The 24,076-nt window shown below is 49.8% G+C and overlaps 1 protein-coding gene across 3 annotated transcripts in view; it reads left to right on the forward strand.

Annotated features, from left to right (window-relative positions):
* Positions 1-23,225, forward strand: part of GJC2 (gap junction protein gamma 2) — a 48,637-nt gene extending 25,412 nt beyond the window's left edge. For 2 of the 3 annotated variants that reach the window (XM_036378642.2, XM_036378643.1), the window contains one exon: positions 17,317-23,225. In XM_036378642.2, the coding sequence (XP_036234535.1) occupies positions 17,337-18,587 (1,251 nt within the window). In that variant the 5' untranslated portion in view covers positions 17,317-17,336 and the 3' untranslated portion in view covers positions 18,588-23,225. Of the gene's footprint in view, positions 1-11,804; positions 11,870-17,316 lie in introns of those variants that run through there. The other variant, XM_036378644.1, reaches the window with a different exon arrangement.
* The last annotated feature ends 851 nt before the right edge of the window (positions 23,226-24,076 follow it).

Here is a 24,076-nt window from a genome sequence, read left to right on the forward strand (position 1 = left end):
TCCAGGATTCTGTGATTTCATGACCTGTTCATTAAGGATTGAGGCTGGAAGGGATTGTGCGCTCCTGCAGTGCGGCCACACGGTGGATCCTCTCTGGAGGAAGGTGCCATCCCATAATGGTCCCCTGAGGACACCTGGCTGCAGCCCACATCTCCTGGCTCCTTTCATCCTTGTCCAAAGGGACAGGGCAGGGAGCAAGGCTGGGATCATCTGCCTTGGCCTGAAGTGTGGTGGTTTGGGGGTGTTGGTGTAGGTTTGGTGCTGTTGGGTCATTTTTCATGGTGCTGGTGTAGGTTTGGTGGTGTTGCTGTACAGTTTGGGGGTGCTGGCATAGGTTTGGGGGTGTGGTGTAGGGTTTGGTGGTGCTGGTGTGGGTTTGGTGCTGCTGCTGTAGGTTTGGTGGTGTGGTGTGGGTTTTGTGGTGTAGGGTAGAATTTGTGGTGCTGGTATAGGGTTGGTGATGCTGGTATAGGTTTGGTGGCGCCAGTGTAGATTTTTGTGGTGCTGATGTAGAGTTTGGTGGTGCCGGTGTAGATTTTTGTGGTGCTGTGGTGCAGGGTTTGGTGCTGCTGGTGTAGGGTTGGTGCTGTGGTGTAGGGTTTGGTGGTGCTGTGGTGTAGGATTTGGTGCTGCTGGTGCATGGTTTGGTGCTGTGGTGTAGGTTTTTGTAGTACTGGTGCAGGATTTGGTGCTGTGGTGTAGGTTTTTGTGGTGCTGATGTAGAGTTTGGTGGTGCTGGTGTAGATTTTTGTGGTGCTGTGGTGCAGGGTTTGGTGCTGCTGGTGTAGGTTTTTGTGGTGCTGGCGTAGGGTTTGGTGCTGTGGTGCACAGTTTGGTGCTGTGGTGTACGTTTTTGTGGTGCTGGTCTAGGGTGTGGTGCTGTGGTGTAGGGTTTGTCCAACAGGCAGGTGTGGGCTCATGCCCACTGTGGTGAGGGGGTGGAGAAGGTGCTGCTGGAGCCCCCCGGGGTGCCCAAAGGACTCCAGCACTGCAGCTCTCAGGTCAGCCTTTGCTCTGAGCAGCAGTGTGGCCCAGGGCCAGCTGGCACTGGCTCCATCCCCACCTGGATGCCAGCCTGGGGACACCTTCCCCATGGCACTGCCCCACTCCTGAGGGGAGAGAGGGACCCTGACCCAACACCCCTGCAGCCTTTGGGGATGACCAGACACGTGGTGTCCTGTTGTATTTGTGGGGTGCCCCATGGCAGGAAGGAATGATGGATCTGACTCCAGTTTCTCAGAAGGTTAATTTATTATTTTATGATACTATATTATATTAATGAATACCATACTATACTATACTAAAGAATACAGAAAGGATACAGACAGAAGGCTAAAAAGATAAAAGAAGGAATGATGAATCTGACTCCATGTTCTCAGAAGGCTAATTTATTATTTTATGATACTATATTATATTAATGAATACTATACTATACTAAAGAATACAGAAAGGATACTTACAGAAGGCTAAAAAGATAATAATGAAAACTTGTGACTCCTTCCAGAGCCTTGACACAGCTTGGCTGTGATTGGGCAAAGAGTCAAAACAATTCACATGAAACCAATGAAACAATCACCTGTTGGATAAACAATCTCCAAACACATTCCAAAGCAGCAAAACACAGGAGAAGCAAATCAGATAATTATAGTTTTCCTTTTTCTCTAAGGCTTTTCAGCTTCCCAGGAGAAGAATCCTGAGAAAAGGGATGTTTCCAGGAAATGTGATTCTGGCAGTGTCCCTTCTTGGCACGGGGGACGCGGGGCTGTCCAGATGTGAGGCAGGAGCTGCTGACCTCTGCACGTCAGCGGGTGGGGACCACCTATGTAAGCATGTCCAGGAAGGTTCCTGTCCCTGTTCCACCCCTCAGATCAGACCCTCCTCAGATCAGGACCTGCAGCCCTGGCTGATGCTCCAGCCTGGAGCTCTGGAAGGTACCGTGCTGCTCACCCAGTCCTGGGCTCTCCTCTGGGCTTTTCTCTCTCTTTGCATGCAAACCTGGCTGTGTAATTGAGTCTGTGCCTAATTACCTAAGGGGTAATTAAATATTTGCTGGTGATATCTGTGTAATGAAATATCTTGGTGAGCAGAGTGGGAACCTGCCCTGGTTATGCTGGGAACCCGGCCAGGAGGGTAGGAAAGCACTTGTGGAAATGAAGTTTCCTATTTTTCCTTACTTTCTGTTGTGTCTGTTATCTAAGAACAGTTTGGCAAGACCCATCTGCTGCCTTATTTTTCATGCTCGAGTCTCTGTCTTCCCTTTTAATTCCATTTAGGTCTAATTAGTAATGGGGAAACGGGCCACAAAGTCACACCCGAGTGTCTTGGATCTGCTCTGGCATTTTCCTTCTTGTCTCCATAGAATCCCAGAATGGTTTGGGCTGGAAGAGACCTTAAAGATCACCTCATTCCAAGCCCTGCCAGGGCTGGAAGAGACCTTAAAGATCACCTCATTCCAAGCCCTGCCAGGGACACCTTCCACTACCCCAGGCTGCTCCAAGCCCTGTCCAGCTTGGTCTGGAACAGCTCCAGGGATGGATGGGGAGGGCACAGCCTCTCTGGGCAACTTCTTGTTTTCTTCAATATAATTTTAAAGTTGAATTTCTTTACCATAAAGATTTTGTTACCATGAAGAAAATCTGGTGTCCAGGGCTGAGCTCAGGAGGATATTTTGGTGATTTGGGGTGGTGAGTGTGCAGCAGATTTATTTGGGGAGGGCACAGCCTCTCTGGGCAACTTCTTGCCGTCTTCAATGCAGTTTTAAAGTTGGTGTTGAATTTCCTTACCATAAAGATTTTGTTACCATGAAGAAAATCTGTGTTCAGGGCTGAGCTCAGGAGGATATTTTGGTGATTTGGGGTGGTGAGTGTGCAGCAGATTTATTTGGGGAGGGCACAGGGAAGGGTTTCTATGGGGGAGAGAAGGGTTTGACAGCTGTTCCCAGCTCTTGTCGCTGTTTGCACAACACTTGGATCATGGAGCAGCCTCACTGTTATGGCTCTGTCTGACCTGACAAGTCAGAGGCTTCTCCAAAGCCAAAAGATTGGGAAATAGATAAAACAGATATCCCAGCAATGAGTGTTGGAATCTGCAGAAAGATCTGCTATTTCAGATATGATGGTTTGGGTAAAATTTTGTCTTATCTCACAAGTCCTGCTGCCTGAGCTTCACCTCAGCTCCTGCAAGCAGAACCTCTGTGGTGGGTGGGGGGTTTGAGAGACCAGAGGGATGGAGAACACCTCCTGTGGGGAAAGGCTGAGACAATTGGGATTGTTCAGCCTGGAGAAGAGAAAGATTCAAGGTGACCTTGCAACCCCTTCTTGTGGCTAAAGGGGCTCCAGGAGAGCTGGAGGGGGAATTTGGACAAAGGGGATAGAGATTGATTGATAGAGGGTAGCTTTAGATGAGATATTAGGAATAAATTCTTCCCTGTGAGGGTGCTCAGGCCCTAGCACAGGGTGCCCAGAGCAGCTGTGGCTGCCCCTGGATCCCTGGCAGTGCCCAAGGCCAGGCTGGATGGGGCTTGGAGCAGCCTGGGACAGTGGAAGGTGTCCCTGCCATGGCTTTAAAGATGGGCTTTAAGATCCCCTCCATCCCAAATACACCTGGGATTCTGTGATTCCATTGCTGGCAGAGCAGGCTGAGCCCCAGAGTGCGACTCAGCACCCTGAGGAGGTGACACACCCAAGCAGGACCCTGAGGAGGTGACACACCCAAGCAGGACCCTGAAGCTGCTCTCAAGCCCAGCAGCTGCTCCAAATGAGCCCCAGATTGTCCTTAACCACCTCAGGGCTGTTTAGAGCAGCAGGACATGAGCTCTGCCCCAAGGATGGTGTAGGGCAGGACAGGGCAGGGCAGTCCTCAGTGGTGCCAGGGTCTGGCCAGGGCAGTGTGAGGGACCATCCTGAGGACCAGGCAGAGCATGGACCTGGCAGAGCAAACAAACCTGGACCTGATGCAAACACCTGGTCTGGGTCCTGTTCCTGGACAACTTGATGGAGAACTTGCTCACTGCAAGCTCCTGGCCCTGTTAGAGTTGAGAGGTTCCTTTTGGTTGGCAAATTACAGATATTTTTGCTTTTGTAAAAAATTAGAATCATTAGAAACATAGAATTGTTTAAGATCATCACCAGTCAACCCAGCACCATCATAACCACCCCTCAACCACATCCCCAGGTGTGTCACATCCACACAGTTTTGAACACTTCCAGTATTGGTGACTCCACCACTGCCCTGGACACTCTGTTCTAGTGTTTTACAACTCTTTCTTGTGAAGAATTTTTCCCTAATACCCAATCTAAACCTCCCCTGGTGCCATAAACTTGAGACCATTTATTCTTGTCCTGTCACTTGTTATCCAAGAGAAGATAAAAACATTAAATGACTTTGGACCGTTTCTGATGGCTGTCCTGGCTGGGTGTGAGCAGCTCGTGCCATCTGCTGCAGTGTCTGACATGGATGAGGAGTGTGGTGACAGAAGTGACACCAATCATTTTTTCCACTGGAACTTCTGGGGGAAAAAAAAAAGAGTCAGACTCTCAGGGTCAGCAGCTTGGCTGTGACATTGCAAAGCATTTTCCACACATAAAACCACCCCAAACCTGTGAGAATTGCAGGTGTCTGCAGGGGGAGATTGGTGGGGAAAGCTGGAGGAGGTGTTGAGCTTTCAGAGAACCATGGAATCATGGAATGGTTTGGGTTGGAAGGGACCTCAAAGCCCATCCTGTTCCACCCCTGCCATGGCAGGGACAGCTCCCACTGTCCCAGGCTGCTCCAAGCTCCATCCAGCCTGGCCTTGGGCACTGCCAGGGATCCAGGGGCAGCCACAGCTGCTCTGGGAATTCCATCCCAGCCCCTGCCCACCCTCCAGCCAGGAATTCCTTCCCAATATCCCATCTAACCATTCTCTCTCTTTCACTTTGAAGCCATTCCCTGTGTCCTGTCCCTCCACCCCTTGTCCCTGGTCCCTCTCCAGCTCTCCTGGTGCCCCTTCAGGCCCTGGCAGGGCCCTGAGCTCTCCCTGGAGCTCCTTGTGAGCATTCCCAGCTCTCCCAGCCTGGCTGCAGAGCAGAGGGGCTCCAGCTCTGTCACCTCCATGCCTTTCTTTGGGAGGGTGCCAAGGACTGAACTGCTCCACCTCCACTCTGGGGGTTGCTGATTTATGCTCAAGCTGTCCCTGAGGTGCTGCTGCTCCCATCCCCTTCCCTCTTCCCACACTGACATTGGGAGTGGGGTTTTTATGCTGCTGAAAAATAGGGGAAAATGTTCCTTTCACCCACTTGGCACCAGTCAGGGACCTCACCCAGCAACTCCAAAATGCAGCTCAGAAGCTGTGGCTGAACTTCCACCCTCTCCTGACCCCTTTTCCTGGGGCCCTTCCAAGCTCCCTCCATTTCTGCCCATCCGCAGGTGTTGGGGAAATAAACCACCAAACCCACACCTTGCTGGAGCAGCCAAAAATGTGTCCATTTCCCTTTTTATTTCCAGCATTCCCTAACCTCTCCCATACACCCTGACCCTTTTCCACCTGCGTTGAGGCACTGCTGGATGGAGGAATGTCCACATGGACAACAGAGGGAGGAGGAGATGAGCTGTGAACTTTTGCACAGCCTGGGGATGGATTTCCTCTGATTTTAATTGAATTGTTTAATTTTTTTTTCATTTCTTTTCACTCTTTTGTACAAGTTCAGGAAGGTCTAGAGCAAGTCATGCCTGGCTTGGCTTCACAGGGCTGGCAACACCGAGTGGAAATTTTATTGCTTCCTGTTATGAGAGCTCAGGGAGGCAGGATGGGATTCCAGGAGGAACAGGGGCAGCTCCAGCTCCAGGGATGACCCTGATGGGTGGGGTTGGGGATGGCCTTTCATTCCCACTGCTCCCACAGCTACTTCAGGAAAGGGAAGCAAATAGAGGAGGGAATAATGGCTCAATTGGACCTCTGGCTATGGAGGCAGATGTTTTCTTTGGAGCAGGAACAGATGCGGGGGGAAAAACGCTACAAAGGGCTTTGCTGAGCCACATCTCAGAGCTCCACCTGAGTCCCTTCTTGCCATCCCTCAGTGTCATCTCGTTGTCATCTCACCGCCTCAGACACTTCAGCAGAAAGGTTCCCCTCAGAAAAATTAATGTGTTTTTTTCTCAACACTGAAATTTATCTCAGGAATGTGTCCATGGCAGAGAAATGTTCAGCTGGGAAGGGCTGGAATAAATTGCTTCTGCTCTCCAGCCTGGGTTTAAACATTTCCTCTGGGCTTTTGTACTTTAGAATATAAATCTTGTTGTTATTTAAGCATATCAGATAAGTTTTTAGGTCATTTTCAAAGTGAAGTGCTTTTACCTTTCTGCAGTGATCAGCCAGTGATATCTGAAGGAAACTTTCCCTGTTTTTCAGCAGAAATGTTATTTATTCTGCTAACAGCCCTGGCTTCTGGCTCCAGGCACAAACCAATGCAAACTTCACAGAAATTCCATTTTCTGACCTATCTTTGTGCTAACTGAGGCATAGCTGTGGTCCAAATGTCATGGCAGCTCAGAGCCAGAGTTTACATTTTCAGAGTGCATGAAGGAAAACATCCCTCACCTCGCTTTCAAACAGTCTTACATTATTCAGCCAAAATCCCCACGGGCTTTGGAAAAATGTGTAAGACCAGATTTTCCCTGTTTCATCCTTGCAAAGAGCCAGAGACCAACCACATAATTCTTTTCCACATCAAAACCTTCTTAGGTTCATCCAACAGAGCTGGACGCAGGATAAAAATCAACCTGATGATGAATAAGTAGAGATTTTGTCTTTCTGTCCTTGAAGTGACATTTGCATTGGGGTTGGCATCACCACTGCCCTGAAAGGTCTGAGCAGAGTTTTGTGATGAAGCAGATTTTAGAAGCAGACCCTGGCACAGCTTTTTCTGCTGCTTGTAAATTGGTTTTTTAAAGAGAATTAAGGTTCTGGCTGAGTTCTTAGGACGCAAGCCCTGATTAGCCCCAAATCTTGGAGAGCACCCAAAGCTCTGTGTGAAGGAGGGGAGAAGTTTGCACAGCTGGGATGGGTTTGGTGTTAAATCAGGGAATTTGGTGGGACTGAAAATGAGCCTGGAAGCCCTTGGCTGGCATGGGTGAGTTGAGCAGCACCAGGGCCATTCCCACCTGCTCACCCCTGCCTCAGTCTCCCAGCTCCTGAACAGCTCCCTGGGACAGCCACGCTCGTCCCTGATCCCCTGACCCATGGAATTGTTGGTTGCGTTCCCGTTTCATGAGGAAATGGCTCCTTCTGTCCCCAGGTGTGGCCCCTCCACCCATTAACCCAACCCCTATCCCAGGATGGGGCTCCCATCCTTGCTGGGAGCTGCTGGACTGTCCCAAAGCACTCAGGAGATGTGGCCCAGCCCCAGCCCAGCCATGTCACCAGGGCAATGACAGGGCTTCGGTCACTGGGGACACAGGCTGGCAACTTGGGGACATATTTTGGGTTCCTGATGGCATAGCTTGGGTCATTGGGGACCCAGTTTGGGTTCCTGGGGACACAACTTGGGTCCTTAGGGACACAGTTTGGGCCCTTGGGAACACAGCTTGGGTTTCTGGGGACATAGCTTGGGTCCTTGAGGACGCAGTTTGGGCCCTTGGGAACACAGCTTGGGTTTCTGGGGACATAGCTTGGGTCCTTGGGGACGCAGTTTGGGCCCTTGGGAACACAGCTTGGGTTTCTGGGGACATAGCTTGGGTCCTTGGGGACGCAGTTTGGGTCCTGGGGTTGCTGAAGGCTCTGGAGAATCCAGGCATGAAGGAGGGGCTCCCGTGGGAGCTGGTGGCCTCTTTGCCACCAGGAAATGCAAATGGAGATGTCCCAGTAGGACACAGCTTGGCCCTCAGGTGCAGTGGAAGGTGTCCCCACCCATGGCCGGGGGTGGAACTGGAGGCTCTTTAGGGTCCCTTCCAACCCAAACCATTCTGGGATTCTCCACAGGCCTCCGTTCACCTCTCAGCCAGGCACGTGCTGCTGGAAATGTCAAATTCTCAGGGCTGGCTTGAACCAAAGTGGTTGAAAATGAGCCCAAATCCTCTTCCAAACCCATGGATTCCCCCACACCTGTGTGCTCCTGGGCCAGCAGCTCTGAGAGCACAAGAGGGGGTGGAGGAAAGGAGGACACATTGAGGAAGGAGGTGTCAACCCCTGAAGGCCATCTTGAAGGGGGTGAACCTCAGAGTTCCTCCCCAGATCCCTTTTTCCCCATAACTGCCACCAAATTACTGGCAAATAACAACACAGTTCTGTAGATTTTTGGTCTAGGCAAAAGAAAAATAATATTTTCTACATCCCAATATTCCATTTTAGCTGTCCCTTTGCTGCGTTTTCCATCACAAATCCCTTTCAAAGTGGGCAGCACCCACAGCCACCAAAGGTGAGGATGAGTCCTGCATCCCACCTCCAAAAGTCAGGGGAAAAACGTTTTTAGTGAAGTTAATCCAAGAGGATAAAGATAAGAACTAAAACTGCTGCTTTGCATCTTGCTCTCACTTGTGGTGTTCAAACATTTTTGCTTCTCAGATGGGAAATTCCATCATCTCAAAACAACAATAGTCAATAAGGTAAAAAGATGGTGCTTTGAATTTATTCCAGTTTTGTCACATCTGTCTCAACACAGTGGGCCCTGTTTTAAGAACAGGCTTATCCTTTGCACAAAGATGCATACCTTCATTGCTTTAGTTTAAAAACTGAACAAATGAACACCCAAAAGAGGAAAATCAGCAAAGACAATGACCTGTCAGCACCATCCAGCCCAGAGCTCTGTAGCTCTGTGCTCAGAGTGGGTAATTATGGTCACTCCTCATTCCTGCTGTAGCAGGAGATGTCACACCAGGTCTCATTATCATTGGTGACAGCACTCCTGTATTTCCATAGGACATTTAAATAAATATGCACAGATCACTGCTCTGAAACACAAATGGTGCCTGGGGGAGAGGTGGCTTGGAGAGGTGACTGCCAGCAGCAGCCACAATTACCCAAAGCTCCATCACACCCTTTCCCCTCTGTCTCCTCTCTTTTATTCCCATCTCTCCTGGCCAGGCATTGAACTGAGGATGCTGCAGGGGTGGGTTTTTCCCTGAACATTCATTTATGGCTCTGCCTCCTTGCCTGGGTGCTGGTTTGGTGATGGGAACCCCTCAGTCCCTGCCAGAGGGATGGCTGGGGCAGGAGCAGATGTTGCCTGGCCTGCCTGAAGCACAGATGCCCCAGAAATCTTCACCCAGCCAGGAGAGCTGTGTGTATAAATAACCCTGATGGTTAGAAAGCAAAGAGCCTGGAAAATCTGCCTGACCCACAGGGCTGGGACCACGCTGAGCTGCCTTTTATCTCTGAGCTGAGCCTGGGAGTTGTTCTCAGCTGGTTATTTTTAAATAACCAACAGCACTTCCCTGCAGCTCCGTCCTGCACCAGCAGCAGCAGGTGGGGCTTTCACCACAGCTCTTGGGTGGGAACGAGCTCTTGGTGGCCATCCCTGAGCACTGGCAGATGTCACAGGGTGTGGCTTTAGGAAGGAGCAGGTGTGACATGTGCTGATTGTGGGGGATGCACCCAAGGAACATCCACTGCCCCTGTGCATCCACTGGGAGATCCCCAGCCCTGGGAGGGGTTTGGAGATCCCCAACCCTTGGAGTGTGTGGAGATCTCCAGCCCTGGGAGAGGTTTGGAGATACCCAACCCTTGGGGGGTTTGGAGATCTTCAGCCCTGGGGTGGTTTGGAAATCTCCAGCCCAGGAGGGGTTTGGAGATTCCCAGTCCTGGGAGGGTTTTGAGATCCCCAACCCTTGGGGTGTTCAGAGATCTCCAGCCCTGGAGGGGTTTGGGAATCTTCAGCTTTGGGGGTGTTTGGAGATCTCCAGCCCTGGAGAGTTTGGAAATCTCCAACCCTTGGGGGGTTTGGAGATCTTCAGCCCTGGGAAATGTTTGGAGATCTCCAGCCCTGGGAGGGTTTGGAGAAACCCAACCCTTGGGGGGTTTGGAGATCTCCAGCCCTGGAGGGGTTTGGAAATCTTCAGTTTTGGGGGTGTTTTGAGATCTCCAGCCCTGAAGAGTTTGGAGATCTCCAGCCCTGGAGGGGTTTGGAAATCTTCAGTTTTGGGGGGTTTGGAGATCTCCAGCCCTGGGAGGGTTTGGAGATCTCCAGCCCTGGTGCTCTCCTCTGGAACCTCCCTGTGTCCTTGGGGAGAGCAAGCTGTCACTGTGCCACATGCTGAAGCTGAAGCATGAAGCCAGGGTTGTGATAATTTAACTTTTTTAGAGGTTTATCCCCCAAAAATGCCTCCCAAACCCTGGTTTTCCTGGTGTGGCATATTCCCACCAAGGTGTGTTCATCCCTACACCTCACCCAGCTGATAAGGCTTTTCCTGCCTATCTTGGGTGACTAATTCCAAACAGGGAATAAACTTATCAGTGATGATAAGTGAGTAATTAGTTTATAACAGGAAACCTCGAGGAATGGGGCTGCAATAAAATGCAGCTGCTCCTTGCAAGAGCATCCAGGCAACAAGTTCCAATGAGCAGGAATTGCCCTTCCAGGTCCATTCAGGCTTTTTGGGCAGCCAGAGCTCTGAATATCCTGTTTTGTCAGCACCAGCTCCTGATAAACCATACAGTTTCCAACACCCCCTGTAATCCCCAGTGCAGATCTTCCCATGTTTTCTGCCCTCAGGGATCTGATCCTTGCTGGAATTTCTGTCCTGACTGTCCACTTCCACTCTGAGCACAGCAGAAATGTTATTTATTCTGTTAACAGCATTGACACCCTGAGCCCTGGTGCTGCTGGAACGGCAATGCCAAAGCTCCTCATGGATGGAGCAGGTGCTCCTTGGACCATCAGGGTGGAGGTTTCTTCTTGAGAACCACTTGCCTCAGGCTTCCTGTGCATCCCCATCCCTGCTATCATTCCTGCAGCTGCAAAGAAGCCAGAAAAGTCTCTGTAGGTGCTCAAAACCCCTTTCCCATCCTTCACCTGCTCTCTGCTCCTTCCACCAGCTTGGAGAGAGGGAAACCCTCTCCTTCAGGGACAGCTTTTCCTGGCAGTGCAGCAAAGCAGGAGCTTCAGGGCAGGTTTCCCCACTAGCTAGCTCATTTTATTTTATTTTATTTTATTTTATTTTATTTTATTTCATGTCATTTTATTTTATTTTATTTTATTTTATTTCATTTTATTTTATTTTATTTCATGTCATTTTATTTTATTTTATTTTATTTTATTTCATGTCATTTTATTTTATTTTATTTTATTTTATTTCATTTTATTTTATTTTATTTCATGTCATTTTATTTTATTTTATTTTATTTTATTTCATGTCATTTTATTTTATTTTATTTTATTTTATTTTATTTTATTTTATTTCATGTCATTTCATTTTACTTTATTTTATTTTATTTTATTTTATTTTATTTTATTTTATTTTATTTTTCACTCCCAACGGCCAAGCAGCTTTTACCAAAATGTCTTTTCCACATGTTCCCTATTAGTCACGCTCTCAGCCTTTCCAAACCTCTCACCAGTGCCACAAGCTGATGCTATTAATTCACTCAAGCAGAATTCCAGGCGGCGTTCCTAAAACCAGCCCCGGCAGCTTGTTTGGATTTAAAACCAGTGCCTTTCTCTCTCCTGGAGTGTCTGTGGAGCACCTTCCCAGCTTCTCCCCAGGCTTGGAAAGGGTCGGGCAGGGGCTGCGGGCAAAGGCGGGGTCTGAGCGCCTTAAATAGGGAGCTCGGCTTGCCCAGCGCTGGAGCGGGGCTGGCCCGAGCTGCTGGGGCTTTATCCAGGGCAGGGAGGAGGGACTGGAGGCACAGGAATGCCGGTGGAGGAGGGAAAGCCACCGCGAGGAGCGTCATGTCTCTGTAAGTAGATTTTTCCCCCTCCCTGTAGTTCAGGCAGCGTGCAGAACGGACTGACACCCAGCTAGCAGCTATTTATATGTTTTTTTCATTCTTTAGCGTGTTTTAGAGTCAGTTTTTAAAGTTTTCCCAGTTCCTACAGCTGTGTGTGTTTCATACTCTGTGTGTCACCTCTGGAGGTGATGATGGATGACTGAATGAAGGGATTTCAAAGCCACAGGGATGGGGAGTCCTTTCTTGGGGAGATAATTCAGCACTGATTTATATTTTTTATTTATATTTTTTTTCATTCGTTGGCATGTTTTACTCTCAGTTTTTAAACTTTTCCCAGTTCCTACAGCTGTGCCTGCGGTTGTGTGGAGGGGTCAGGGGGCTTTGGGAAGTCACTGTGGTCAGAACATCTCATTCCTGTACTGCTTTAGGAGTGTTGGTGGTTTGAGCAGTCCAACCTGTCCTTTGTAGCTGTTTTGAAGTGGAGCTTGTGCCCTGTGTGTGTCTCATATGCTGGAGGTGATGATGAATGACTGAATGAAGGGATTTCAAAGCCACAGGGATGGGGAGTCCTTTCGTGGGGAGATAATTCAGCCACATCAATCTGCACTGTAGTTCAGGCAGCATGCAGAACATACTGACATCCAGCTAGCACTGATTTATGTTTTTTTCATTCTTTGGTGCATTTTACTCTCAGTTTTTAAAGTTCTCCCAGTTCCTACAGCTGTGCCTGCAGTTGTGGGGAGGGGTCAGGGGGCTTTGGGAAGTCACTGTGGTCAGAACATCTCATTCCTGTATTGGCTGCACACAGTTCTGACTACTTTAGGAGTTGCTGGTGGTTTGAGCAGTGCAACCCCTCCTTTGTAGCTGTTTTGAGCTGTAGCTTGTGCCCTGTGTGTGTTTCATACACCTCTGGAGGTGATGATGGATGACTGAATGAAGGGATTTCAAAGCCACAGGGATGGGGAGTCCTTTCTTGGGGAGGCAATTCAGCCACATCAATCTGCACTGTAGTTCAGGCAGCAGAGTGAGAACTGTCCAGAATGGACTGACAGCCAGCTAGCACTGATTTATGATTTTTTCATTCTTTAGCATGTTTTACACTCAGTTTTTAAACTTTTCCCAGTTCCTACAGCTGCGCCTGCAGTTGTGTGGAGGGGTCAGGGGGCTTTGGGAAGTCACTGTGGTCAGAACATCTCATTCCTGTACTGCTTTAGGAGCTGGTGGTGCTTTGAGCAGTCCAACCTGCCCTTTGTAGCTGTTTTGAAGTGGAGCTTGTGCCCTGTGTGTGTTTAACACACTGTGTGTCACCTCTGGAGGTGATGATGGATGACTGAATAAATGGGTTTCAAAGCCACAGGGATGAGGAATCCTTTTGTGGGGAGATATTTAAGCTACATGAACCACCTCATCTAATCCCTCTGCCTGCTGCAGACCCACCCAGATGGGTTTGTCACCCAGACTGCATAATTTTCACACTGCACAGAGGAATTGGGTCTGCAGCAGGTGGAAAGATGCAAAAATCTGTGCTTTGTGCTTTGGTGGTTGGGATTGTGAGGAGAGGAGACTCAGAGGAGAGGAAACACAGCCTTCTCCCAGTGCCAGTCCTGCGCTGTGAACAAGCCTTTCCTTGGAAGCTTGTTTTATTTATAGTTAATTCCAAAACATCATGGTGCACTAACCCCCCACCCAAGCAATTAAAAGCATTGAAATCCCACAGTTTGGTCTTTGTAGCCAGTGAATCCTAAACCCCATGGAAATTTTAACCAAACTGGTTTGTAGGGAAGGGTTTTTACCTCATTTCCCTTGGCTCCTGCTCTCAGGTCCAGTGCCAGGAGGGCAGGGGGGCACACAGGGGTGTCCCCAACAGCCAAGCAGCTTTTACCAGAATGTGTTTTGGTAAAAAACACATTCCAACCCCCCAAAATTATAGGATTTTGAGATTTTACGATCGTTTTCCCCACTCAGCCATGCTCACCAAGGTGTGACCCCACACAGGAGGGTCCCAGGGTGCAGGAACAGCCCAGGGCTGTTTCCTGCAGATGTTCCTGCAGATCCAGATGTGCACAGAGGGCTGGGCAGCAGGGGCAGTGGCAGCACCCACAGCTCAGGGTGGAGCTGGTAGCCAGGGATGTTCTTCTCAAACCAACACCCCCTCACTTCTGATATTTTTACAATTTCCTTCCTTTTCCTTGGCTCTGGAGATTTGGGATCACTTCATTGGGTTCTCCTTCCTAAAATGTGTCTCCTAAAGGAGACAGGGGGTGCTTTGCTAACAACCCTGACAAATACCACTTCAAAACTTGAATATTTACTCCAAAATCTGTGAAAACCTTGGTCAGACCCTCCCTGCCCCAGCACACAGCTCCTGGGAGGTGCATTGGAGCTTTGGGAATTGTGCCCAGGAGTAACACTTGTGAATTATGAAAATGGTGAATTATCCTCGGTGTAAGCTTCAGAAACCCTTTAAGGCAGCCCTGAAATTTGGATGAACTGCCCTACAGGATTCAAAGTGCATTTTTAAGAACAGTTTGGGGCTTGCAGCTAATTTGGGGTGCAGATGGAAGCTGGTAGGGGGTTGGACACCTGCATGGGGCCAGCCAAGGTGGGGCTGCATCCAGCCCTGCCTGATCCAGCCCCGGATGCTCCACAGGCAGATGCACCATGCCCCACACCCAGCAGGGTCAGGGTCTTCCCTTCCCAGCCCCCCATCAGCTGGAGCTTGGCTGAGTGCCTGGATTAACTCTGCAAGTCCTTTAACACCCCAATTTGCCCATATCTGAAGGTGAACACCACAGAGGAAGAGTTAAATATTCCTTGGGGTGTACCCACTGTAAGGAAGCAAAAAAAAGGCACTGAAACAGGGAACTTCCTCATCTCACCCCTGAATAAACCAAATTTCCTCAATAAATAAAGAATATCTCAGTGGGTATCACTTTCCATGTGCTGCAGTGGCTGAACTGTCCCACCTGCAACCCTGACCAAGGCATCACTTTTGGGCCAGGAGGATTCTGCTCCCAGCAGCTTTGGGGGCTGGTGGCAGAGAGGAGAATTTCCCCACCTCTCCTTCCGGTTGATGACCCAGCTGTGCCTCAGTTTCCCCAGCAGGGTCTTCCCTTCTCAGCCCCCCCATCAGCTGGAGCTTGGCTGAGTGCCTGGATTAACTCTGCAAATCCTTTAACACCCCAATTTGCCCATATCTGAAGGTGAACACCACAGAGGAAGAGTTAAATACTCCTTGGGGTGTACCCACTGTAAGGAAGCAAAAAAAAGGCACTGAAACAGGGAACTTCCTCATCTCACCCCTGAATAAACCAAATTTCCTCAATAAATAAAGAATATCTCAGTGGGTATCACTTCCCATGCCCTGCAGTTGCTGAATTATCCCACCTGCAACCAAGGCATCACTTTTGGGCCAGGAGAGGAGGATTCTGCTCCCAGCAGCTTTGGGGGTTGGTGGCAGAGAGGAGAATTTCCCCACCCCTCCTGGTTGATGACCCAGCTGTGCCTCAGTTTCCCCAGCCCCAGGACAGGAATAGCACCATCTGCAGAGCTCTCCCACAGCCCCAGCCCGGCGTGTGAAGACTTGGGGGTTTGTGTTCACAGGGGATTTGTTTGATCTGGAAATAGCAGGGTTAGAAAATTCCATCTGCCTGCTCTCGAGAGCGCTGAGCAAACCAAAGCAGCCCTGCTTGGCTCCTCTCCTGGGAGGCAGTGGGAGCAGAGCTGCATTCCAGGAGGGCTGGATGTGGACAACAGAGTGGGGCACGTTTCCCTCCCTGCTGCTGGGCTCCCACCATGGAAACCCTACAGCAGAATTTTGTGTCTCCTGTGGTGCCAGGCCAGGCTGGTGTCTCATCCATCACCAAGCCAGGCTGGATGGGGCTGGAGCAACCTGGTCTGGTGGAAGGTGTTCCTGCCCATGGCATAGGATCTTTGAGGTCCCTTCCAACCTCCAAAAATTATAGGATTTGGAGATTTTATGATCATTTTCCCCACTCAGCCTTGTTCACCCAGCATGGAGAGTTCTGGTTGATGCCCATACTTCTTCCACATAGGAAAACAGCTCCTTTCTCTTCTTTTTTCTCTTTTTTTGGGGGGGGTGTAGGTGCTTTCATTACTGCTCTCATCTCTCAGTATCTGTGCCAGCCAAGCAGTGAAATTTTCTCCTTAGTGCTGCCTGAGGTCAACCAAGGAACTTGCTGCACATTAAGCTAAACACAAAATGCTTGTTACAAGCTCTTCCTCCCCAGCTGTCCAGGTTTCCTAATAAATCCATGCTTTTCTCTTGAAAGCTTCTCAAGGTTTATTTTTGAAACAGTCTGTATTTGATTAAAGTTTTGTTTTGTTTTGCTTTGTTTCAAGAGGAACTTAAAAGGGCCATCGGCCTGTAAACATAAATATTCCCATTCTTCCACTGATTCTTTGCATTTTTCTGGCTTTACTAATGAAAGATGCTTCAGCAGGGCAAGTCTCTGTGTTGTGGGAGCATCCTCCACTGCTCCAGCCCTGACCACTTTTTAAGGGGAGAAATTTTCCCTAATATCCAATCTAAACCTGCATTGGTGCTGATTGAGGCCGTTCCCTCTCCTTCTGTCCCTGTTCCCTGGAGCAGAGCCCGACCCTCCTGGCTGTCCCCTCCTGTCAGGAGCTGTGCAGAGCCACAAGGGCCCCCCTGAGCCTCCTTTGCTCCAGGCTGAGCCCCTGCCCAGCTCCCTCAGCCCCTCCTGGTGTGGTGGTGATCACAGGGGTCCCAGGACGAGGGAAGAGATGAGAACCTTGACTCCATTTTTCAGAAACTGATTTATTATTTTATGATATATATTATATTAAAAGAGAATGATATACTAAAACTATACTAAAAGAATAGAAGAGAGGATTTCATCAGAAGGCTTGAACAGAATAGAAAAGAATGATAATAAAATCTTGTGACTGACCAGAAAGTCCGAGAGAGCTAGACTGCGATTGGCCATTAATTAAAAACAACCACATGAGACCAATAAAAGATGCACCTGTTGCATTCCACAGCAGCAGATAATTATTGTTTTTCTTTTCCTCTGAGGCCTCTCAGCTTCTCAGGAGAAAAATCCTGGCAAAGGGATTCTTCAGAAAATATCATGGCTACATCCTGGTGCTCCAACCCCTTCCCCAGCTCCATTCCCATCTCTGGACACTCTCCAGCCCCTCAATGTCCTTCTTTGTCATGAGGAGCCCAAAACTGACCCCAGGATTTGAGGTGTGGCCTCACCAATGCCTCTCCTGGTGCTCCAGCTCCATTCCCATCTCTGGACACTCTCCAGCCCCTCAATGTCCTTCTTTGTCATGAGGAGCCCAAAACTGACCCCAGGATTTGAGGTGTGGCCTCACCAGTGCCCAGCACAAGGGTCAATCCTGCTCTGGCACAAGATGTGACCTCCCATCCCTGTTTTTTTTTTTCTATCTCCCCCCTCTCCCTGCAGGTTCTAACTGAGCAGCCCTTATGACCAACATGAGCTGGAGCTTCCTCACCCGCCTGCTAGAAGAGATTCACAACCACTCCACCTTCGTGGGGAAGGTCTGGCTCACCGTGCTCATCGTCTTCCGCATCGTCCTGACGGCGGTGGGGGGCGAGTCCATCTACTCCGATGAGCAGAGCAAGTTCACCTGCAACACCAAGCAGCCGGGCTGCGACAACGTCTGCTACGACGCCTTCGCGCCGCTCTCCCACATCCGCTTCTGGGTCTTCCAGATCATCATGATCTCCACGCCCTCCGTCATGTACCTGGGCTACGCCATCCACAGGATCGCCCGCTCGGCCGAGGAGGAGGAGAAGCTCAAGGGCTTCAAGAAGAAGAAGCAGTTTGCCCTCAACTGGCAGGCCGTGCGCAACATGGAGGACGCCATGGAGGCCGATGAGGAGGAGCCCATGATCTCCGACGACGCGGCCGAGCACGACAAGGCCAACAAGGCCAAGCCCAAGTGCAAAGAGCAGCAGAAGCACGACGGGAGGAGGCGCATCCAGCAGGAGGGACTGATGAAGATCTACGTCTTCCAGCTCCTCACCCGGGCTTCCTTCGAGGTGTGCTTCTTGATAGGGCAGTATCTGCTCTACGGTTTTGAGGTGGAAGCTTATTACGTCTGCAACAGGGTCCCGTGTCCCCACACCGTGGACTGCTTCGTGTCCCGGCCCACGGAGAAGACCATCTTCCTCCTGGTGATGTACGTGGTGAGCTGCCTGTGCCTGCTGCTGAACATGTGCGAGATGTTCCACCTGGGCTTCGGGACCATCCGCGACGCCATCCGCAACCGGAAAATCAACAGCTTCCGCCAGCCGCCCTACAACTACGCCTACCCCAAGAACATCTCCTGCCCTCCCGAATACAACCTGGTCGTCAAATCCGAGAAGTCCACCAAGATCCCCAACAGCCTGATGGCCCACGAGCAGAACTTGGCCAACGTGGCTCAGGAGCAGCAGTGCACCAGCCCCGACGAGAACCTGCCCGCCGATCTGTCCACGCTGCACAAGCACCTGAGGGTGGCCCAGGAGCAGCTGGACATCGCCTTCCAGAGCTACAGCAGCACCCAGGCCAACACTCAGCCCTCTCGGACCAGCAGCCCCGCCTCGGGGGGCACCGTGGTGGAGCAGAACAGGGCCAACACCGCCCAGGAGAAACAAGGTGCTAAGCCCAAGGCCTCGCTGGAGAAAGGCAGCTCCAGCAGTAAAGATGGGAAGACGTCCGTGTGGATATAACTCTGTCAGGAAGGCGTGAGAGGGGTTTTGATTTTTGGTTTGTTTCTGGTTTTCGGTGTTATCTGGCGTTTGTTTCGCAGGGCTTGGTTTTCGTGTGGAAGTCAAGAGAGTGAAAGGAGTTTCAGACCAATTTAGTGCTGTCTTCCAGTTAACAAAAGACTTTCTTCCCTGTTTCCAACGTGTTCTCCAGCTGGGAACCTCCAGTGAGTAACAGCAAACCCTCCCCACCTCCCAGCCCCTGGCTGAGCACCAGAGCCCCCAGCAGAGACTGGACCATGTGCTGTGCTGGGAAGAGGAGCTGCTGGTGGCTCAGGAGAGAAGTGAGGCTGACAGGGATCAGCCACCCTCCTGCACGGCAAGGCTCGAGTGCTGCAGGCCAGGCAGTGTTTAATTACTAAACACCCTTAATCAAATTAATTCCTGATCCTTTGGTAAGAAAACCACTGACATATTGCAGGGACCTTGGTGGCAGGCTCACAGCTGATGGCCTGCCTGGGCTGGCACATGCCAATGAGGGCCTTGTTGGATGCTGTGAGCCAGAACTGGCACCCAGGTTGGGTCTGGGGCAGGAACAGAGCGACTGGACCCAAAACCAGCACAGGGCTGAAGGTTTCCTCTTTCCTTCCTCTGCTCCAAAGCCTCTGGAGCAGCAGCGAGCAGTGACATTGCATCCTACTGGTGCCTGTGTAGCACTTGCTACAGATGTGATGGGAATTGTTGCAGTTACAGGGTTTTTAACAAACTGCTGCTTCACATCATCAGAAAGTGCCTTTATGCAACCAGGAAAACAAAAGTGTAAAGGGTTGAGGCTCCTTTACTTGCTGAATTTTCGGCGGCCGGCGTTGGCAAATTTGTTTTTCTGATTAATTGAGGAAAAGTACTATTGGCAAATTTGTTTTTCTGATTAATCAAACCCTTATAAATAGTGGCAGGAGGCAGATCTATGCATAGTGGTGTGTGTGTGTCCATGTGTAGATACAGGCACCGTGAACATGTGAGTGTGAACGTAGACATAGAGAGCTCGGTGTAAATGTGATATCAACCCTCTGCTCCTTCTACAGCCTTCCTCCTCCCCTGAGAAAAACCAGCTGCTCCAGGGCTGGGGCTGATCTCATCCTGGGCCTTTTAGCCTCCAGCCCCACCTGGGGAACTGGGAGGGCTTTGCAGAAGGTCTGGCTTCAGTGGGGACAGGACCAGGACAAGAGCAGGAAGATTTTCCTGGGTTTATGGGGAATTTTTCTCAGCTGGGCTTGATTTTAGGGTGGTTTTCATGCACTTAGAGTACTTTGGGTGTGTGTTAAAATCAAGCTGCTGAGCTCCAAGGCTCCTGCTGTTCTTGGTCAGAGGGTGGTTTCATGTCCACCACAGAGAACCCAGACAGGCAGAGCCCTCAGGATCAAACCTATGGCAAAAGAAATAAATTCTCCCTGAGCACTGCACTGTCCCTGTGCCAAGCTGTTCCCTTGGGCTGTGCCAGGATTTCTTATCCATGGGATATTCCTGATTTTTAGCTGGACATCACTCTCATGTCCTTGAGGTCAGTCCCTAACAAGCCCTGAGGATGCCTGTTCCTTAAATGTCCATCCCTTTGGCCATTTTTGGGAACAGGCAGGGAATTTGGTTATGCCTTTCATCTCCTGGGAACTTTGGCTGAGCTGTGTGATGCATTAGAGAACGGTCCTGGAAGCAAAAAAAAAAAAAAAAAAGAATTAAAAAGAAAGCAGAGAAACATCCTGCAAGGTATCCAGCAGCAAATATTCCCTTTGTCTGGGGAACCTTCCAGGCCTGCTCCTGGTGCTGCTGAAGGCATTGGTAAAATGCCTGGAATGCTGTTTGCTCTTGCAGCTCGAGAAAAGGGTAAGTGGATGCAGGAGGAGGATCAGCACAGCAGCAGCCAGCAGTGCCATCCACCCTTCCCCTTCTGCTGGGAGTTTTGCAGGAAAGGCTCAGAAGGGTCACACCATGGTGCTGGGGAGACAAACATATCCAAGTGCTCTGTTTGTCCTTGTCCTGTGCGTGGGAATGTGCTCCCTGCTGGCTGGGGATGTGCTGGGCACAGCAGGAGAGGTGGCTGCTCACAGGGCTGCTGAAACCTGGGAAAAAATTCCTACAGGGCCACAGCCCAGGCTGCTGGGGAGGAGAGAGGTGATCCTGGGGGGAAATTTGTTCCCTGGGTGGAAATTTGTTCCCTGGTCACTGCAGCTGTGCAGGGCATGAGCTCGTCCCTCACATCAGTGGCATTTCTCCTTTATTCCCAGCCCTGTGTCCCAGGGGAAACTGTGTGCATTTAAATCTGTGATCCCAAGGGAGGGATGGAAACTCTGAGGATAACCATGGCTGGATGCTGCCTGGGTTCTTCTGATTCCTTTTCCATGAGCAACAGTCCCACAGCCCCAGATAAACTTGTGCTTCCCACACGATGCTGGAAGGCAGCAGTGCAGGATTTTGGGTTTCTCCTGCCCCTACCTCCCTCAGCACCATCCATGGCCTGAGCACTTGCTGGTGACTCAGATCTGCCCCTCAGCTCCTGCTGACCTGCAGATCCCTCCCTGGGTCACCACACCAGGGATAGGAATGTCACTCCCTTGCTCTTGCTCCAGGAAAAAATCTTGGCCAACGCCTCACCAAGGGGCAGATTTTAAGCTAAAACCTCCCAAAGCCAGGGAAAAGGGGGAAAGCCAGGGGCAGATTTTAAGCTAAAACCCCCCAGAGCTGGTCACAGAGACCTGATTAACCCATTAAACCCAGTCTGTCTAGCAGGGCTGCCCCAGCAATACCCCAGCAGGAGATTCCAACTTTGGAGCAGTAGGGTGGGAAAAGCCCATGGATCTTCTGGCCAACTTGCCACCATCAAATGACTCCCTAAAGGGTGACATGAACCCCCTCTCTGCAACCCCATGGAGACATGGACAGTCTCATGCCTTTAACCTCTGCATATTTTGGCTGTTTGGAGGCTTTTTTCACCCTCAAATGTGCTTTAAGCTGAACACCTCCAGCCCCACCAACCTTTCTGCAAGGGCTGATTTCCTAGCATGGTTTTCTCTGGTGTCTTGGGACCAGCAGCAGCCACCTGAAGGCTTGCCAGCAGTGTGGCAGTGCTGCTCCTCGTGTCACCTTCCCTCCCTTCTCCTCTTCCTGCACTCTGCTCCTCCCCAAAACCCCGCTGCTCCCCTCTCCAGATGTGTGGTTGTACAGTCAGAATCTTCCTGCCCTCCCTCAAACCCCGTTTTTGTTGTCACACAGTGAGCCAAGGGGGCTCTGAGTGACCCCTGGGTCCTGCAGAGGGTTGGGAGCCTCTCCCCAGCTGGTGTCACCCTCACATCTCACACGCACAGGCTGTTTTCTGCAGGGAGAGTCAATAATTGCATTATTGATGGGTGCCAGAGCCGGGCCAGACTCTTGGGGGATCAATAACCCCCTTGCTGGGCAGGGACACGGGGTGACCACTCCCAGCCCTGCTCATCCCTCAGGCCTGGAGTATTTCCCTGCACAACATCCCTTCCCAAGGGGAGCTGATCCTGCTTTCCCGTGTTTTCCAAGAGTTTTGCCAGGGACTCAAGCACAGGGGTGTATTCCCAGCTGGTGTCAGGGGTGCCTGGCAGGGATGCAAAGTGAGGTCCCAGCCAGCCTGGAGGACACTGCTGATCCTCTGAGCATGGGGAGGAGGGATCCAAGCTCTTCCAAATCCCATTTGGGCCACACACAGGAGCCAGCATGGGTCAGACATTCCTAGGAACAGAAAAGATTATTACTACAATTATTATTATTGTTATATATACTGATTTGCTCACTTCCCCCCTTCCTCCTCCACTCTGTGACTTGTAAAGCCTTTAGGATGTTGGGTTTCTCCACTGAGTCACTGCCACAAAGGTGACCAAATGCAATGATGATGACCCTGCAGGAATGACTCCTATCCAGGCAGGAGCAGCAATCCCTTCTTTCATCCTGTCACTAGGGGCAGGAAAAGGATAGAGCAGCAAAATATTCACAGCCACAAGCAAAATCCCCACCACAATTGTTCCTAACTCAACCAGAAGCTCGTGGAAATTAATTTAGAGGGTGGAGCATCAGCCATGGAAGAAATGCCAATGGTGTAATTAATGCTTTGCTTTTATTTTGTCTTTTCTCCAGGTAGCAGTTTTGTCCACACACACAAGGGAGGTTTGGCTTTGTGGCTGAACTAATCATAAATGTTGACTCTCTCACTAAACTTGGTCAGATAAAGTGCCCACACTTACATTTCTCTTCTTACCATTCAGGGCCAGGAATGTCCCACAAAAGCCAGATTACCTTCTTGCTTGCATTGCATTCCACTGGGAAATACTTGAACTAAACTCAAGGCCATAACCAGTCTGTGCTGTTACAAAGTGTCTGGGATTGGTGGGGTTTTTCTTCTTTTTTTTTTTTTTTTTTTTTTTGGTTTGGGTTTTTTTTAATGTACTAACTGTATTTGTACTAGAAACTTTTGGAGTATGAGGTCGAATCTGTAAGTATTTTGCAGTGTAAATGTTACATCTGGGCTGTAGTTAGAATATGAACCACTGGTCAAAAGGGAAAGGGACATCAGTCCAACTCAACTGTGGCTATTCCACGTCCATTACTAATAATATGGAATAAAACTTACATTTTGTTACAGTATGTAAAGCGTGTGGTGCTTGCTTGAGCAGGGCTCTGAGTGATGAGGAGAAATCCTTCTCCATCTCTGATTGGCCTGGTTTGGCCACGTAGGAGCTCTGTTTTCCCTGCTATGGCCACAAACCATCCCAGAATAGTTTTGCCTTAAGAAGCATTTGACCTTGGTGTTGTTTGGGATGCCTTGTCTCCCTGATGAATCACTGCAGATCCCTCAGGCACAGAGCTCAGGCTGCTGAGGGAAGCCTGGTCTTTCAAAAGCAAGGAAACTTTGGGGAAATTGGGAGAAACTGATGATTCAGGGTGAGCAAAGGATGGGAGAGCACTTTGTGAGAGAGCCTGGCTTTTCAAGGACCTCAGTGTGCGCTGCTCCCATGAAATCACAGACACTGGGCACTCGCAACCCCTCTCCAAATGTCCTCAGGAAAAAAATTCTGGACTCAAACATGCATTTTTTTTCTGTTTCTCTGGAAGCTGAGCTAAGTTGACTGAGTAATATATAAGTAAAATACTGACTGTATTTTCTGAGACTCGCAATGAAGGGAGGAATGGTGAATCTGACTCCATGTTCTCAGAAGGCTAATTTATTATTTTATGATCTATATTTTATTAAAGAATACCAAACTAAACTATACTACAGAATAGAGAAAGGATACAGACAGAAGGCTAAAAAGATAATAATGAAAACTCCTGACTCTCTCCTCAGAGTCTGACACAGCTTGGCCCTGATTGGCCACTAAGTAAAAACAATTCACGTGAAACCAATGAAACAATCACCTGTTGGATAAACAATCTCCAAACACATTCCAAAGCAGCAAAACACAGGAGAAACAAATCAGATAATTATTGTTTTCATT

Source organism: Molothrus ater, chromosome 1, assembly GCF_012460135.2.
Source record: "Molothrus ater isolate BHLD 08-10-18 breed brown headed cowbird chromosome 1, BPBGC_Mater_1.1, whole genome shotgun sequence".
NCBI classification, from domain to species: Eukaryota; Metazoa; Chordata; class Aves; order Passeriformes; family Icteridae; genus Molothrus; species Molothrus ater.